At 39.4% G+C, this 15,762-nt stretch overlaps 1 protein-coding gene across 1 annotated transcript in view; it reads right to left on the reverse strand.

The window, feature by feature from the left end:
* Window positions 1-351: 351 nt before the first annotated feature.
* LOC103922360 (chromosome unknown open reading frame, human C7orf72) overlaps window positions 352-15,762 on the reverse strand; it is a 24,216-nt gene continuing 8,805 nt past the window's right edge. Inside the window, 4 exon segments of the mRNA XM_009330483.1 lie at window positions 352-475; window positions 4,038-4,145; window positions 14,897-15,004; window positions 15,551-15,592. Of these exon segments, the coding sequence (XP_009328758.1) occupies window positions 352-475; window positions 4,038-4,145; window positions 14,897-15,004; window positions 15,551-15,592 (382 nt within the window).

The raw sequence follows: 15,762 nt of genomic DNA on the forward strand, positions 1-15,762 counted from the left end.
TCCATGTGCATGTGTGTGTGTGTGTATATATATACACAAAATGTTTATGGCAATGGATGGAATAGCTACAGCATCATTTTCTACCTTAGTTAACAAGGCAATCCAGTACAGAGAGCAAGTTTCAAACCTTTGACTTATGACTCCTCTTGTTTTTAATATGGTTTTAACTGTCAGTGCTAGTAAGTCATAAATATGAGAATAATGTAATAAGGACTACCACAAACACCCACTTCTATGCTATTTTATTTTTGTTCCATATTTAAAGTATCCACACATCTTCACACATTTCCTTCCTCCTCACTGTCAGACACTGAGGCTCTCATTTATGCAGGTAAAAAGGATTGACACTTTCTAAACTGTAAGTGTTTCTCGTTCTCTCTTGTTGAAAGAATTCTGAGGACTAACTGGAGTCACCATTTGAGAAAAAGGTCGCTGGTGATTATACTGAGACACGCTTCTGTGTTTTGCTATGTATCTGCAGTCACAAAAAGACAGAGAAAAAAAGACTTTTAAAATGTGTTCTCATATTGCTAAACATTCCCTCTTCTTCCCTCTCACTGCATTCTTCAAAAACAGTTATGCACATTGGCCTTAGAGAGTATTAATAATTAGCATTATTCCATAGTATTAAAATCAGCCCCCTTAAGAACAATGGTGGCAAATTTTCGTAAGAGTTTTAAATCTTACTTTCTGGGTATATGTAATGTGCTGAAAGACAGATCCCTACAGCAGCTGTAAGAAAGGTATGTTCTGCCTCTTGCCTCTTTTCAGCCTTCCTTGGACACACACAGTTGCTTCACAACTAACCTGCACACTGTGGAGAACTGCCATGAGCATGCTGAATGCATTCAAGCACGTAAGGCCCTGTGGTGCCTGGAGGGCTAACTCTGGTGATGCTGGAGGTTTGGCTTTCAAGCCTAGAAAAAACATTTTGCTGGCACCATGACCTGCGTGCTTTAGATTCCCAGTCCTCGTGGTACAGAATACTGGGATGGGGATTAGAAAATATGCTGGGGACTGTCTGGGAGGGAACAATTTATGCTATACTTCTGATATTCTTCTAATCTTTTACGGGAAAAGGCACTATAAATAATCTTTTATCTACAGCCTAAGTTGGTGTAGCCCCTCTGGTGCAAAACACCTAATCAAAAGCAGGGCTGACACAGAACTGACCACAGAGTCTTATGTTCACTCACTCTCCAAACAAAAAGTATTTTCTTCTGACCTAAAGATCCCTTTTGAAATCTCCAAAGCAACTTGCTGAAAAGGTGCGATCCGTCTCTCTAAAATCAAACTAAATCCAGCACTACCTTATATTAACTATGGCAAGGCAAACACATTTCCATACAGCTCGTGGTGCAAATGGATTTGTATTTGCTGGGTAGCAATGGACAGTTCATTTAAACACAAAACAAAACACAAAACAAGACATAAAACATTTCTTCCTATGCAAAAGCTAAACAATGCTGCCAGAATTTAATTGCACTAAAGGACTTCGACACCTAATTTTCTGACTTCACCTTGGGATTACCTGGAAATAACAATACAATAAAAATGCATCAATAAAGCCTGACATATTAAAATACTATTCATATTTGAAGATGAAGAAACCATATTTCTTCTTTTCTATATCCTATACAATCCTGTTGAGTTCAGAATGCTTAAAACAAGTATAAAGGATTTTGCCCCACATACTGTGGAAGCTCCATGCGATAGAAATACAGTGTGGAAGTGGTTGCATGTTGCCTGGTCTATCTGATATTGCTGATAGGTTTGACAGGAACATTTATTAGACCATGTTAGCAGTAGACAAGGGACTCCCTCTGATACCCATACTTGTCTTCAGGAGACTGACCGTGTATTGTAGACATGTCAAACAAAGCAGCTATAAAAACATCCACCACATGCAATCACTTGCTACTCTGAGAAATTATTACAGTCATGGCTTGAGAATGATCAAAGAGAGAAAAAAAGGGGTCACCATTTTAAAAACAGTAAGAATGAGATCACATCCTACATGAGAAGCATGTGGAAGTGAATTGGGGTAGTCTGACCTCAAATTCCAGGAATAACCTCTCTTCTCTTCACCTCTCCACTACAGTCTAGCTTGACCGGTGACTACGGAAATCAGCAGGACTTTTATCATTTATTTTACAAAGGGAAGGAATGAAATGTTAAACATCTCTCTTTTATGGGCATTACTAATGTTGGGGGGAGATTCCCAGCATCCCTAATAGTTTTACATAGTAGTTTCACAGAGGGCTATGATCCTCCATCTTAACTCAGTGAACACTATCTTACTCCACAAGTAGCCCCAAAGAAAGTAAAATAGGACTGTTACAATTTTGCAACCAGTGGTTCTACCCTCAGGGGAATGTACCACGCAGCTCAGAAAAAGGGTGGTAAAACCTGGTCTACAATGTCTGGGTATGATTATGCTTGCTATCTGTTTCCTACACACCCTTCTTCAAAAGTCAGGGGATTCCCTCCTAGTTCTGGAAAGTCTCCATTAGCATAGAGTGAGAACCCTGTTCTTGCTATCCGCTAAAAACTAAGACAATTCATCGACTATGAACTACACCCACAGTAACACCTGTAGAAAGTAAAAGGAAGTAACAGATGTGTTTTCCTTTCTTAGATCACAGTGGCGCCTGTCTTTTTGCTCTTGAAATTGTGTATCTGTCTGAAGTCTGTCAATGATCTTTGCTAAGATGCACTTGCCTTTTTATTTGTCTGTGACATTTACAAGCAAGTTAGTCTTGCATCAGGCTGCTCCGAGTTCAGCTTTATTAGCCTATAGACTCAGGACTCTGTTGCATATTTTCATTCCCTGTCAACAGCAAACTGCAACTACAGGTGACTGCCTATTTTCTAAGTATAACCGCAAGAGAAAAAGAGCAGAGGTGAACGGATGGAAGGCAGCAGAAATGGAAGTCAGTGCATTTTGCACAACGACGAAACACTTGACGAGGTGAATTCTTTAAAAGCCAGGCAGCTCCCTAAAGCTTCTCATGCCTTTTCTGGATACTTTTCACTGGCAGTGCTGAAAAAGAAGTGCGATGTGCTGTGAACAGAATTCTAAGGCCAATTAAACAGTTTAACGGAAGATAAAGGTCTCAGGAAAACATGGAAACTTGGGATAGTGTCACCATGTCATAGATCATCATGGGTAACAAGAAATCAGAATCTAAAGCACAAAATCATAAAGGAGAGAGGGGAAACAAAGAGTTATTAAGCTATTCTGAAGCTACTGGGAGAAAGGCTAGGTTGGTCCTTTGCCAATGTCAGAAGCTCTTCGTGTAAACAAAAGGAAAACAGGTTTTCAGCTGTTCTGAGGTGTCCAGCTCTTTTGAAACCAACAAGAGTTAGACACCTAAATACTTTCACTGTCCCATAGTTTTAACAAGCCTTGTATGGAAGAGCAAGAGAGAATAAAGATTATTCACTCTCTTCATGAGGTAGCCATAGTCACAGGGTCCTGGGCTGCATCGGTGTGGGACATGGCATGATTTTGCCTCTCACTGCCTTCTGAGTAAACTCACCCCATTTTTAACAACTATTTTTGTATAGCAAATACCCATTTTGTAAGTCTGCCAACACCACTTTGGAAACACACCACCACATATTTTTCTTTTGGGAATTTTTAACTTCAACATTCATGGGCCTCTTTCAAAACACACACAGATCAATCAATCAAAAAAACCAGTCACTTAAGCCATGACTTAGTGACCGTAGCTAAAGAAAAAATTTCTCAGTGTAGAAATAATCCACATTTAGAAATCATGATTTTCTTCACCTCAGTGTTAAGGTACCTTCCCAATACATACCTTATGATGTTAAAAAAAAATTCTAAAACCTCAAAAGGATTTCAGATTAGCATAACAATAATGTGGTAGGATCCAACCCCAAATGTTCTGGTTTTTTTAAGCCAATGGAATGTCATGCTTAACATTTAATTGTTCTTTAACTAAATAAATGCAATTAGGATTTTCCCCGTAATCTTTCTGAACAAGCTGAGAAATATACCTCATACCTGCCCATGCATTCATGCAATTATTGATGGGGTTGTTGATGGAAGATTAGAATTTGCCAGGTGGGTTGCTGAGCAATGAACCTTGCCAGTGTATCCAGGGATATTTGGAGTGCTAAAGGAAAAAGTTAAAGGGGGCATGGAGAAAGAGTAAATTAAATGACTATAGGCTTGAAATACGACTTACAGATCAGTTCTAAAACAGCTAGTGTTTATCAAAGATGGATGGGGTAAAAACTCTTCATAATATAATGAGTAGTCCTTAGAATGTATGAACTGGCATAGCTTCTTTAAGATCATCAAAACAACTTTACGATGATCTAGCTCATGATCTGACCCAAAATCTTTGGTTAGACGTTACAAAGGTGAGTTCTTTAGTGACTTTTCCTTTCTGTGCCCCCCCCCCGCAAGTTGTTCAGGTTGAATATCTGTATGATATTCATGATTACAAGCAACACTTAATCTCAGAGAACAAATGGGGTCGTGGGGTTCACAAAGAGCAAAAAAAGCAAGGAAATATTCTTTAAAAATGTGATACAGATTTAGCTCATATTTAGGTTCCAGCTTCAAACATGGAATTTAGGTAGCATGCTTTAGGCCAACAGGTGTGATTTCTCATGGCCTAAAACACAAATGATTTCCTAAATGATTCCAAAGTTCTCTAAATTTCCCCTAGAATTTATTTTTCCCCTAGAATTTATTAAGAATGTATTTACATGTATATGTAATATTATTAACACTGCTTAGACATATCAGCTGAAATTCTTGCTTGAGTACACCACTGGACTGAGACAGTATGTGACACATCTTGGAAAACTAAAGCCTTTTGTTAATTCTGATGCTAAGTTTCAATGTGAAATTCAAAAAGTTCCTGAAAGAGACGGAGGAAAGAATTCTACTTATCTGAGGTAGCACAACAGAAAATTTTGATAGCAATTGCTGTAAGATCAAGCAGAGATGGACAAAATTAAAGAAAAACAAAGAAGGTACTAATATGAATTCAGAGAGATAATCCATAAAGATTAAAAATAAAACAATATCTAAACCCGCAATATGACAGCTTTTTTGCAGCACGAAGTTATTCAGAGAGTATCATCAGTACTGTTCTACATTGACAGCACAAAATAGGACACTGCTGAATTATACATATATCCAGACTGCCCATAGACATGGAGGTAAGAGCTCATGAGAAACTGTTTCATCCACTGAATCAACTAAATACTTGGGATTGTAAACCTTGCCTGCATTAGTCCTTTGTGGGTCTTCAGACCACATGAATGATAAGAGTGTCTCCTTTAAAATAATCTCTGAGATATTTTTTGGTTCCCCTGTACTCCGGGTAAAAATAAACAGTTCCTTTAATTATAAAGTGCATAGAGCTATTAGTTTCAGTACAGCTGATCAGCTACTTCTCCGCAACTAAGTTCAGCACAGGATGCAAAACTGGACATATGTGCGAGACATGGTTTATCAGAAAATTCTTTGACTTGCGTACCGGGAAACTTGGCTCTGAAATTCCTCACCAGAATAGCAGAGGTAATGACAAAATGCTGTATCTACCTACCACAGTTATAACAAAGGACTGTGGGTGAACTATACTTGCCACAGGAGCACTGGCGGTATATGTTGTAGTCTTTGTACCCGTAGTTAGCAGAAAGACTATCTAGTTCTTTGTCTTATTTTGGAATAGCCTTGCACTAAACCATACATTCATACGCTGCTTTATTCCCTGGGCTGTGCTCCAGTATGTGACCCTCCAGAGAAGGTGGCTTTGTAGAATCAGTTTTGTAGCACTTGGGAAGTTGTTACCTATCGGGAATCGCCAAGTAGTTGGCTGAGCAAGTAACAAATCTGCTGTCTTGATAGCAGCCATGCAGGGGTAACAGGTAGGCCTGAAAATACAATACAGCAGTGGAACATATTTTCAGAATTGGACAAAATGGCTTGCAGACAAATTTGCTTTTTCATGTCAAAGTAGACAATTGTCAGGCTATGTGCAGATGAAGTAACTCTGCGTAGAAGATTTCATCTGCATATGCAGGGATCCCACTGAGGGACACAATGGACATTGGGTGGGTGTGAGTGTAAGCACATGCTTTCAGCCAAAACTGAAAATGTGGTATCACTTTGAAGGAATCAGTCAGCCTATGAACAGATTTTTATTACCCTGGTGATGTGCTACATACCAAGATACATCTCTTACGTGTAATAAAGAAATTCCGTTGACTTCCTTGAAATTGTATGAGCGTTACAGAGAAGAGGAGGAGATCACAACAAGAAACCCTATATTAACTTGCAACATTTTATAAGCCTATTTGGCGTTAACTCACATAAGAACTATACAGCTGTGGAGATATTCAAATACATTATGCACTCTGAGGCATCTGACTGATAAAATCTTCTGACCTTTAAAACTTGCAAAACTAGAAGAAAAGAGAAAAGCATCATAAATGGCCAAACATTATCTAAAAATCAAGCCTGAGAGATGACCCAAGATGAAGATTTGTTCTAGATTGTATGTTAGAAAGGATTGACAGAAGTTGGTGTATTCATAACATGTGGGAAGGATGTAGCTCTGAGAGAAGAGAGATGGGCAGAGAGAAGCTAAAAGTACCAGGACAGTAAGAAAGCTTACACTACATTAAAGCAGCTGCTCTCCTGGGAACCTGCAAAGAAGATGCAAAAATGTGCTGCGGTTATGTATGTGATAAAGCAGAAGAAACTGAGGTTAAAAAAATACCCCTTTGGTTTTTTGTTTTTGGATCATGCTGTCTAGCTCTTGTGTGTTTTCTCTAATGAGCTGCTAAACCAGACTGTTGCTGCCAAAAGAAAACAACTAAGTGCCAGGCTACCACTGGGCAACATACAAAACTCCTCTGTGGTTATGCTGGCGTCATCAAGCTTTCTTTCTGTAACCATGACATCTCCCTTGTTCATACACTTCCTTGTTATCATGCTAGCAGCTCTTAGTCCCAGCAATAAGAAACATACAGTGTTGACAGTTGAATCTGTGCAAGCTCTAAGATTTTTCAAGTGGAATGTAGTGATTCTGAGTGCCTCTGTTTTGGTGTGCCTCTGTTTCATATGTCCATCTCGGGATGTCTTTGAAGATTTTTATTTCCTGGTAGTGTTCAGGAAAAACAGTGTGGGCTTAATTTAGTTGGCCACCCATACTGGCATTTAGAGCTATTTGAGATGCCTTAAGGTATCTGAGATAACCCCCTATAGCACAGGACCTGCAGGAGACCCATACTGTTCCAAAGCAGTAGCTGGAAGTGATGCTCTAGGGTGTCTCCAGGGCATTGGATGCCCAGATTTGCCGCGTAAATTCCATGTCAGCTGCTTTTATGGGAGCAAAATCAAGATTCCCCCAAATAATTTGTAATTCTTGAAAACCTTGGATCTAGCACTCCAGCTTGAGCGACTGAGGTATCCAAGTTTCTTGTGCAAAAATTCTGTCTAGTGAAAGCAATCCGGTAGATTCTTATCTTGCACTTACAAGCAAAGAGTTCCTAACATCTTACTCTTTCTTAGAAACATTGTTGTATAAATCGCATAGAACTAAATCACCAGATTAAGTCATTAACTAGCTATTCTGGTTACTGCAATTATAAAACAGGCCTCTCACGTCTCACTCACAGTACATAAGACTTGCAACTGGCTTCCACGTCAAATCCCCTTCCAGGAAGACTGACACGTCACACATTTGTGGCCCTTCTTTTACTCCATGATCCTATTTGCCAAGCAGAATACCCTGTGGTAAAAATGCCTCAGATGTGATCCTATGTCAGGAAACTCAATGCATACAGTCTTTTGTGTTGGGAAAGAATATACCTGAGAGAACTTGTGAAGTCAAAACAAGGTGCTCCATGCAGGGCAAAGAATGGGGCCGACAGGATTTTTGAACAGAGCATTTGGGGTTGCATTTCATACCCTTCTCCCTCAGCCATCAAAGCAGGATAGGGAATGGGTATTTACAAATGGATTTGGGGTTTCTAAAAGGATAAAACCATCAAAATGGTAGTTACCCAGAAATCTTTTGAATCATGTTGAACTGGAACATTTTGTTTCTACAATTTCAAACAGTTTTATTCTACTTTCAACTTTTTCAACCCCCCCTTTTTAGTAGGGGGTAATATTTTTCAGAAACAAGAAAGCATTTCAAACCAGCAATAAAATCTCATTTGGAAAATGTCAAAGTAGGATATTTCAGCATCCGCCACCCTCAACCTCCCAAATGACTCAAACTGGAAAATCACTAAAAAGGCATACATGGTGGACAAGCTGTCAGTTTCTGAAGAAAAGATACACTGCGGGAAAGCTATTAGGCAGCCCATGAAAATGACTATGCAAGGTGCAAGGCAGCAGACAGTCCTGTCCCCAGCTAATTGTGGCCTGTGAGGTTTCTGTGGTAACTTGAAATGATAAGGGATGCATACACACAGTCAGTTGGAAGCTGACTACACCGAAGAAATATGACTGAAGTCACTACAGATATACTGATGTGATAGTAGCATTTTGCCCAATGTGCTTGAGAAACCAAGAATAAAGGGTAGTTTCAGAGAACAGCTTTGTGCAATAACTGCAGGACTTGAAACACTTAGGACTTTGTCTTCTTAGAAACTATGTGTATTAAGTTCCCATTTCAATCAACTGCTTCCAGAAATGGATTTTGGTCAGATCCTGTCCTCTCTCTGACACAGACAACTGTGGCCTTGGACAAGTCACTTCAGCCTCCTCAGTCTTCATCTTTCAAAAACTAGTACTATAATCTACTTTACCAGTGTTATGGCAATTAATTAGTTGATGCTTCAAAAGTGCTGCTAAGTAAGTAACACTTTGTTAGAATGCATATGTATTGTGTAAGCACTGCCCTCTACTGAGTATTATGAGAGCTGGTGAATTATGAGTAGCAAGTTTTAAAATGCTAACGACTGCCAGATTTTTACTTAATTCTGGAGGCAGAGGCTTTTAACGTGGAACAAGAAAATATAATCTCTGTCCTAACTCCTTTTGTCAAATTTCAAGAGGTAGGTTGCAGTAAGTACCACAGTAAGAAATCAGGAAGTTGCTGTGCTGTAATACAAAAGACACACAAAAGAGGAAAGCACGAGGCAGATACAACACTTGAATGATATGAATTGTTGCTGTGTACGCTGGAATGCACTAAGTGTACTACACTATTACTACACTAAGTACTGCTAACTCACTGAGGGTGTAAGGGAGTTCTAACAATGCCAAGGAGGAGAGTTATTTGCGTCTGTCAGACTGAGCATCAACCAGAGCCCTGCCCATGAATGCTACAGAGGAAATCCCCATCACCAGCGTGGGAGGCTTTTTTTCCATTGACCCTTAAAACACCTGCAGAACCAAAATACTACATAGAGCATAACCTTCTTTCAGCAGCTGATTGGGGAAGAGATCAACAAAGGAAAAAGCTGGTTACTAGGGGTGGAAGAGAATTATACAAAATTACATACCTATAAACATGTTTCAGAAAAAGAGAACAGCAGATGATCATGTTGGGAATCCATACGATGCAGTAAAACCAGTTTCTGTATGGCTTTCAAAATTATTAGGTTCAAAATGCACTTCTGAATAAGAAAGAGATTTTTTTCAAAGTAGTTGTTAATAACAAGAAAGAATGAATTGGGTCATTACTTATTTTTACTCACTAATAACAGGGAGTATCTCAAAAGTGCCCAGAGAATTTAGCAGTCTGAGCCTTCCTGGAAGTCACTGTAGCTGTGCTGAGAAGTTTCCTCCCCTGTGTGACTTGCCCAAGGGAGCTGAAAATACAGTGCTTCCTCAGAATTCAGACCGTCCTCCTCTTCCTTGATACACATTTGGGTTGGAGCAGCAGTTACACACAGAGGATCAGATTTTTAGAAGTGCTCAGCACCTAAAAGTTTAATTGTGGTGTTTGTGGCCAGATTTTCACAGGAAATCAACATGGACCCAGAATGTGAGCTCTTTCAGAATTCTGGTTTTCATGTGTGGTTGCTGAGCTACTTTTGAAAGCCTGGCTGGCTGCACAAAACATACTCTTTAGCTCTCAGTTGCTTCCCTACCTAGTATATGGTTAGCTATGTGACATATGAAACCAAATGCAGTATTCATCTTCCACAAATAAATAAATATTATAAGCAAATAATTAATAATCATATCAGTAAGAAACAAAGAAAAAATAACCAAGGAAAACAGACATAATCAAATCAGACTCCAAAGCCTTCTAAAACAAATCGCAGAGGTCTCAGTTCTGCAAAATATATGAACAGATATTCAATTCTAGCCCTGTTCAGGAAATCTTGTTAGGCAGATGCCTTTAACTCATTGATTCCAATGGAATTTACACTTCATGGCTTTGAAAGAAAAGAGCAAATGCAAGAAGAGAGTTTAAAGTAGGTAGACAAGTGGAGAAAGTAGGGAAAAAACCCCACACGGAAAAGAAACTATGCACAAAAGATCACTAAAATTAAAAATACAACAAAAGCCACTTGATTCACTGGACAATTGCTGTGCAGTATACCTAACAAAATTACACAAGCAACACACAATGAAAACACAAAAAAGCACCAAAGCATTCAATTTGGAACCTCGCTAGTTAGTGGCATAAAAAGACGAGATTCAAGCCTACAACGCCTGTGCTCTGACAATGTAGTCCACTTGATGGAGCACTGAGATGTAAAAGGAGATTATGATAAGTTTTATAAAAGATTTTTGGAGATCTGTTGGTGACAAAGGACTGCATTACAAAGAGATTCTCAGAGTGCTCTTTCACAACAACTTCCTAATTTTTTGACTGGCTTTTTTAAAAAAGATTTGTATGTTGCCCTTGGCAAAGAAATGATAGAAGATTCCAGCTCTTAGGCATACATTGCAACATAACCAAGGATGAAAGAGAGGAACAAGTTCATCCTAAAGCAGATTCAGGAGTGCATACACAAACCAAGGATATTAAGAATGATGCTACATTCCAGGGCTGGAACAGACCTCAAGAGATGATGTAATTGATCCATTTCCCCCAAGACAGGCTTTACTGAAAGCCTGGAAGAGAATGAGAGGAACTGAATTACCATCCAGGATCTTTGGTCAAGTGCGAAGATGAAGAGTCTGACCTGAGAAAAGCACTTCTACAGCTCCCTTAGGAAAATGCCCACTGATCATCCTAGACTGCCACCAGATCACGAACATAGTTTTGATTAATAAGTTCAGATTAAAGCAGATCAAATTTAGCACTTCTAGATGAGTCACAACACTTATGACATGGCTTTTTACATGTGGTGAAGGCTCCCACAGCTATTCCATGTTTGAACCACACAGAAAAAATGGATAAAAAGTGACTTAGATTCCTTAGTCTTCACTTGTGTCTCAGCCTAACTTTTAAGAACTATGGCCATCATTTTGTGCTAATTATTGTTTTTTTAAAACCAAGTTTCAACAAAGCACCATTTCAATAGCTTACAGCTCAGAGTTTGGTTAAAAAAAAGGCACAGGCTAGGGCTCAGGATACATGAAGTTTCATTCCTAACAGTGCTACAGATTCCCAATGGGATTTGGCAAACCACTTAATCCCACTGCACCTGGATTCCCATCTGTAAAACTTCCAAATTGCATGGTAAGGACTTCAGAGTATTATCTAGAGTGCGGGGTATATGCAGAGCAGCTTTTCACAACACTGATCTTATACTAGGGGCTTTTAGGCTCAACTGCAGCATAAGTCATGACTTTTATCTTTTTTCTAATTCCTTAAGAAAAAAGAAGAAAAACAGAAGACGGTTTCCTGTTCTGCCAAAAGGAAGAGAGGGTGGGCGCAAGGGTAACATGCAAAACATGCCCAGGTTCACCACTCTTCCTGTTTGTCTCTGCAAAATTACATGACAGATGACTCTTAGCTAGTTTCAGCTTTGCTAATAATTTGAATGGTAACCACTTTCTTGCATGGTCTGGGGAAGAATAGTGTCTCACTCCAGAGTAATGCCCGAGCGCTGATGCTGCTGCCCAAGCGCTAGAGGCAGGAAGTGCAACTGCTAGTCCATGAAAGAGTGAAAGTGACTACCTACAAAGAGATTTTTACATTTTACAGACTTACAAAGCATATTTAGGCTTCTAAATCCAAAGCATATATCTAATTCACAACGATTTTGGTGGGAGTCTAGCAGCCTTAATACCTTTACAGATCTTGCTAGAACTACTGGCAAACACACAAAGCAAAAAAAAAAAAAAATTATAGGGATCACTTTTATGTCTTTTTTCTGACTTTCTTCTTTCTTCTACTTAAAATCATAGCAATCTCAATGTCTGATAATCATGGAGAATAAAAATACTTAATGAAGAACTTAGAATTTTTCAGGTGGAATTGAGTTTTTCACAGCTTTGAGATGTCAGGATCTTTTAGGTCTCGGAGTCCTTGATCTCCTCGTTGCCAGAAATCAACAAAACCCATGGCCTCACTCACTAAAAACCAGAAAAATGACATGGAGGATACCGGAGAAGGTAATACAGAACCTGCTGCTCAAACTTATAAATCCACCACGATACCATACACTGCAAATAGTTCCAGACAATATGTCTGTCTGTTTGCAGCACAGTGTACACATCAGCTTCTTCTTCAAAGCTCTACAGCAACAGCAGTATGACATGGCAGAACTAAGGGTTAATAGCTCTGCTAACTTCCCTTCAAACTCGGAAATCTCTGTTCAGCACTATGTTGTATGCTGTGTGTGCTGTATTTTTAAAGCACATTTCTCAATAATCATTTTATACTATTTTATGTTTTAATTCAAGCAGAAGTTACAAGTTAAATGAAGGCTGTGAGAAATCAGATGACTTGTGCAGGAGGTGAGATAAAACAATCAGAATGGTACATTATGCACACAAAAGCTTGATATTAATAGGTTTGGTTGCAGTAATATGGGTCAAGTTTGACCATCCTACAATGCTTAGCACCTTATTTTGCCTGTGAACCTAGTGCTGTAGCTAGTAAGGCTGTGTGCAGAATTATGTACCATTCCCCACAAGTGTGGCAGCATGTGACGCATTACAAAAGGATATGCATTCTCCCTGAAACTGATGTAAGAAACAGAAATAAATGGACTTAAGGTGGAGCTCAGAAATTCCAGCTACTTCCAAGACAGCTTCCAGCAACTAGGAATGTTTAGCACATACTCTGCCGTATGTGAGTAAGGCCCAGCATTATGCCTTTTCTTCAGAATAGAGAGGGAAATATTTTTCGTTTCTCTCCCTCTGCTTCCCCCAAGAAAGTATCCCTTCTGTAGTTTCCTCACAAATGTGGACTCTGCAAGACCACTGAAAGGACAGAAAGGAAAGGCCTAGGCAAAGAGAAAATCTGATTAAGTAAACAGAACAGTCTCTTTCCTCTTTTGTTTCACCATTTTTAGTTCTTACCATTACGTTGTTACTTTTACCGTTTTACTGTCTCAAAAGTTTGCAAATAAATGCTTCATGCCAGCACAGGCTACTAAGGAGAACTTTAGGAAAGGCTTAAAGTGAAAACCTTTGCATGTCGAAGTTCGTGATCTAGCTAAAAGTCAGAAGGTGTTCCCAATGGCATTCACGGAGCTTTTGCAAACTCAAAGGCCATCTAGTGGCTAAAGCTAAAAATCACACATTTTTAACATGGCAGTATTCAAGTCACACTACCCATCAAAGAATGGCACATGCACTTCCACCCAACAGACCTGTTATTAATACTAAAGAACAGGAAGCGTTTGAAGTATGTCATAGTTTGAAAATAAACCTATTTTTTTTGGAAGTAAGGACTCTATCCAGAATGGCATCAGCAGAAATTCCTCATGCATGCTAAGCTCAGAACCTTCTCTTCCATGTCCTCCCCACTTGAGCCTCGAATGTAACACAAATCTATTTTCTGCTACTGGGCATTTACAGAAATCTCAGCATCACTAGGAACCACGAGTCAGGTGTTTTGGGGTATGATCTAGCAGATGTGCTCAGACTAGCTTCACATGCAGCCTTTCTCAATTGAGAAAAAAGGGCAAGGGGCCTGCTGAGTTCTTAAAACTTGGTTGTGCAATGAGTCTAGCAAGGTTAACAGCAGGAAGGAGAGTATAGTCTCATTTCCAACCCAGCCTACTTCAGAGTTGTGAAGAGTTCACTACACCAAGACAGTATATTGCACTGGTGTTACCACAGGCAGCTTTTACTTCCCAGGATGGGCACACTAAGCGTAGCTTTTGGTCCAACAGTCAATTATTGTCAGTCCATTGTGACCATTCTGTACTAGATGGATGGCAGGGTCACTTGCGCCATAAAGCAACTCCTGGATGGAAAAAAACCCTAATCAACATTTCTGACTGAAAAGCGTGATGCATGGTGTTAGGAGCATAATTTCCCTGAAACTATAACACTAATGTGATACAATAAAGAATCAGGCCTTGATGTTCTATGAGAAATTCATACTTTAGTCAAAAGAGGTTGCATTTAAGCTTATCAAAACACAAGTAGATGGATAAAATCTGTTATACCATCATCTCAGTAGACATCTCTCTGCTGATTTTATATCAGCTTCCTTGACTAATTTTGTGTATCCAGGCTGAATGGCCCCTTAGATTTATACAGACCTACACTGACCACTGTATGCAGTTACCACTGTAGGCCATTCACTACTGACTCAGTAATTAAAAAGGTCTCTTCAAGTTCAACCTTGAATCTGTGCTTCCTGTGTTAACAGACATCATTCAAGTTATTAAAAAGAATAAGGAGTGTTCCCCCCAATTTTTTTCATTCTTTTGGCCCAAGACCAGATCTTTAACTGGTTTTTCCCCTTTCCCAAGTAACAAGAACTCAAGAGGCAGTATCAAAATCATGCTAATAAGAGAAACATACTGTGCAGTGCTTGTGTAGCCAGGCTTTGAAGTTCGCACGTGGTTAAGTGGGATTAAGTCTGTATCGGCATTGTCAATGTCTTCAAAATGTACTGCACCAACACAGCCACTGTTTGGATAGAAAGGAAATCAAAGATATGTACATTATTCATTAGACAACTGGTGGAGGCAGCTAAACCATGTACTGCATGCTCCAAAATTCTAGCTATTTATTAAAAACAGTCCACAAGAAAAAACAAGGGGATGAACTGCCCAGTGTGATTGGCATGTCCCAAGATGAAAACAATCATCTGCTGAACTTGCAGCACATAACAAATGACAGCTGTAGTACATACGTGCAGAGAGGAGGCTTGGAAATAAGATAGAAATGTGTCACCTCTTGTCCTTTTGGCTATGCCCATAATCAGGCTGGGTTATTCTTCCAAAGAGGACTTAATGTATCCTGATTTCTAGTTTACAGGTAAAAGGCTGGAGTCACCCGCAAGCAGAGGAGACTCAGCACACGCTCTCCCTTGGCACCAGAAAACACCTTAAGATTAGATAACACAGGCCACCTACAACTCTTGCTTCAGAAAATGAGAAATGGATTGCTTGGGCTTAATGAAAAATGTAGAAAGTAGAAGCAACCCAGGCAACCCAGGGACATTGTACTTACGTATACAAAGGGATATGACAGGTTCGAGAGCTTCGGCTTACACTGTTAAAGACAAAATAGATCAATCACCTTTTTTTCACCAGACAGAATATTCTGATAGAATATTTATGAGGTCTCAAAAGAGAGGTGGTGACAAGTCAGTTTTGCTCTTAGAATGATGCCATGCTCATCTGAATTTGGTAAAAGACCATGGTAAATTATTAGATTGGCAT

The sequence above is a fragment of the Pygoscelis adeliae genome, unplaced genomic scaffold (genome assembly GCF_000699105.1).
Source record: "Pygoscelis adeliae isolate BGI_AS28 unplaced genomic scaffold, ASM69910v1 Scaffold78, whole genome shotgun sequence".
NCBI lineage: Eukaryota > Metazoa > Chordata > Aves > Sphenisciformes > Spheniscidae > Pygoscelis > Pygoscelis adeliae.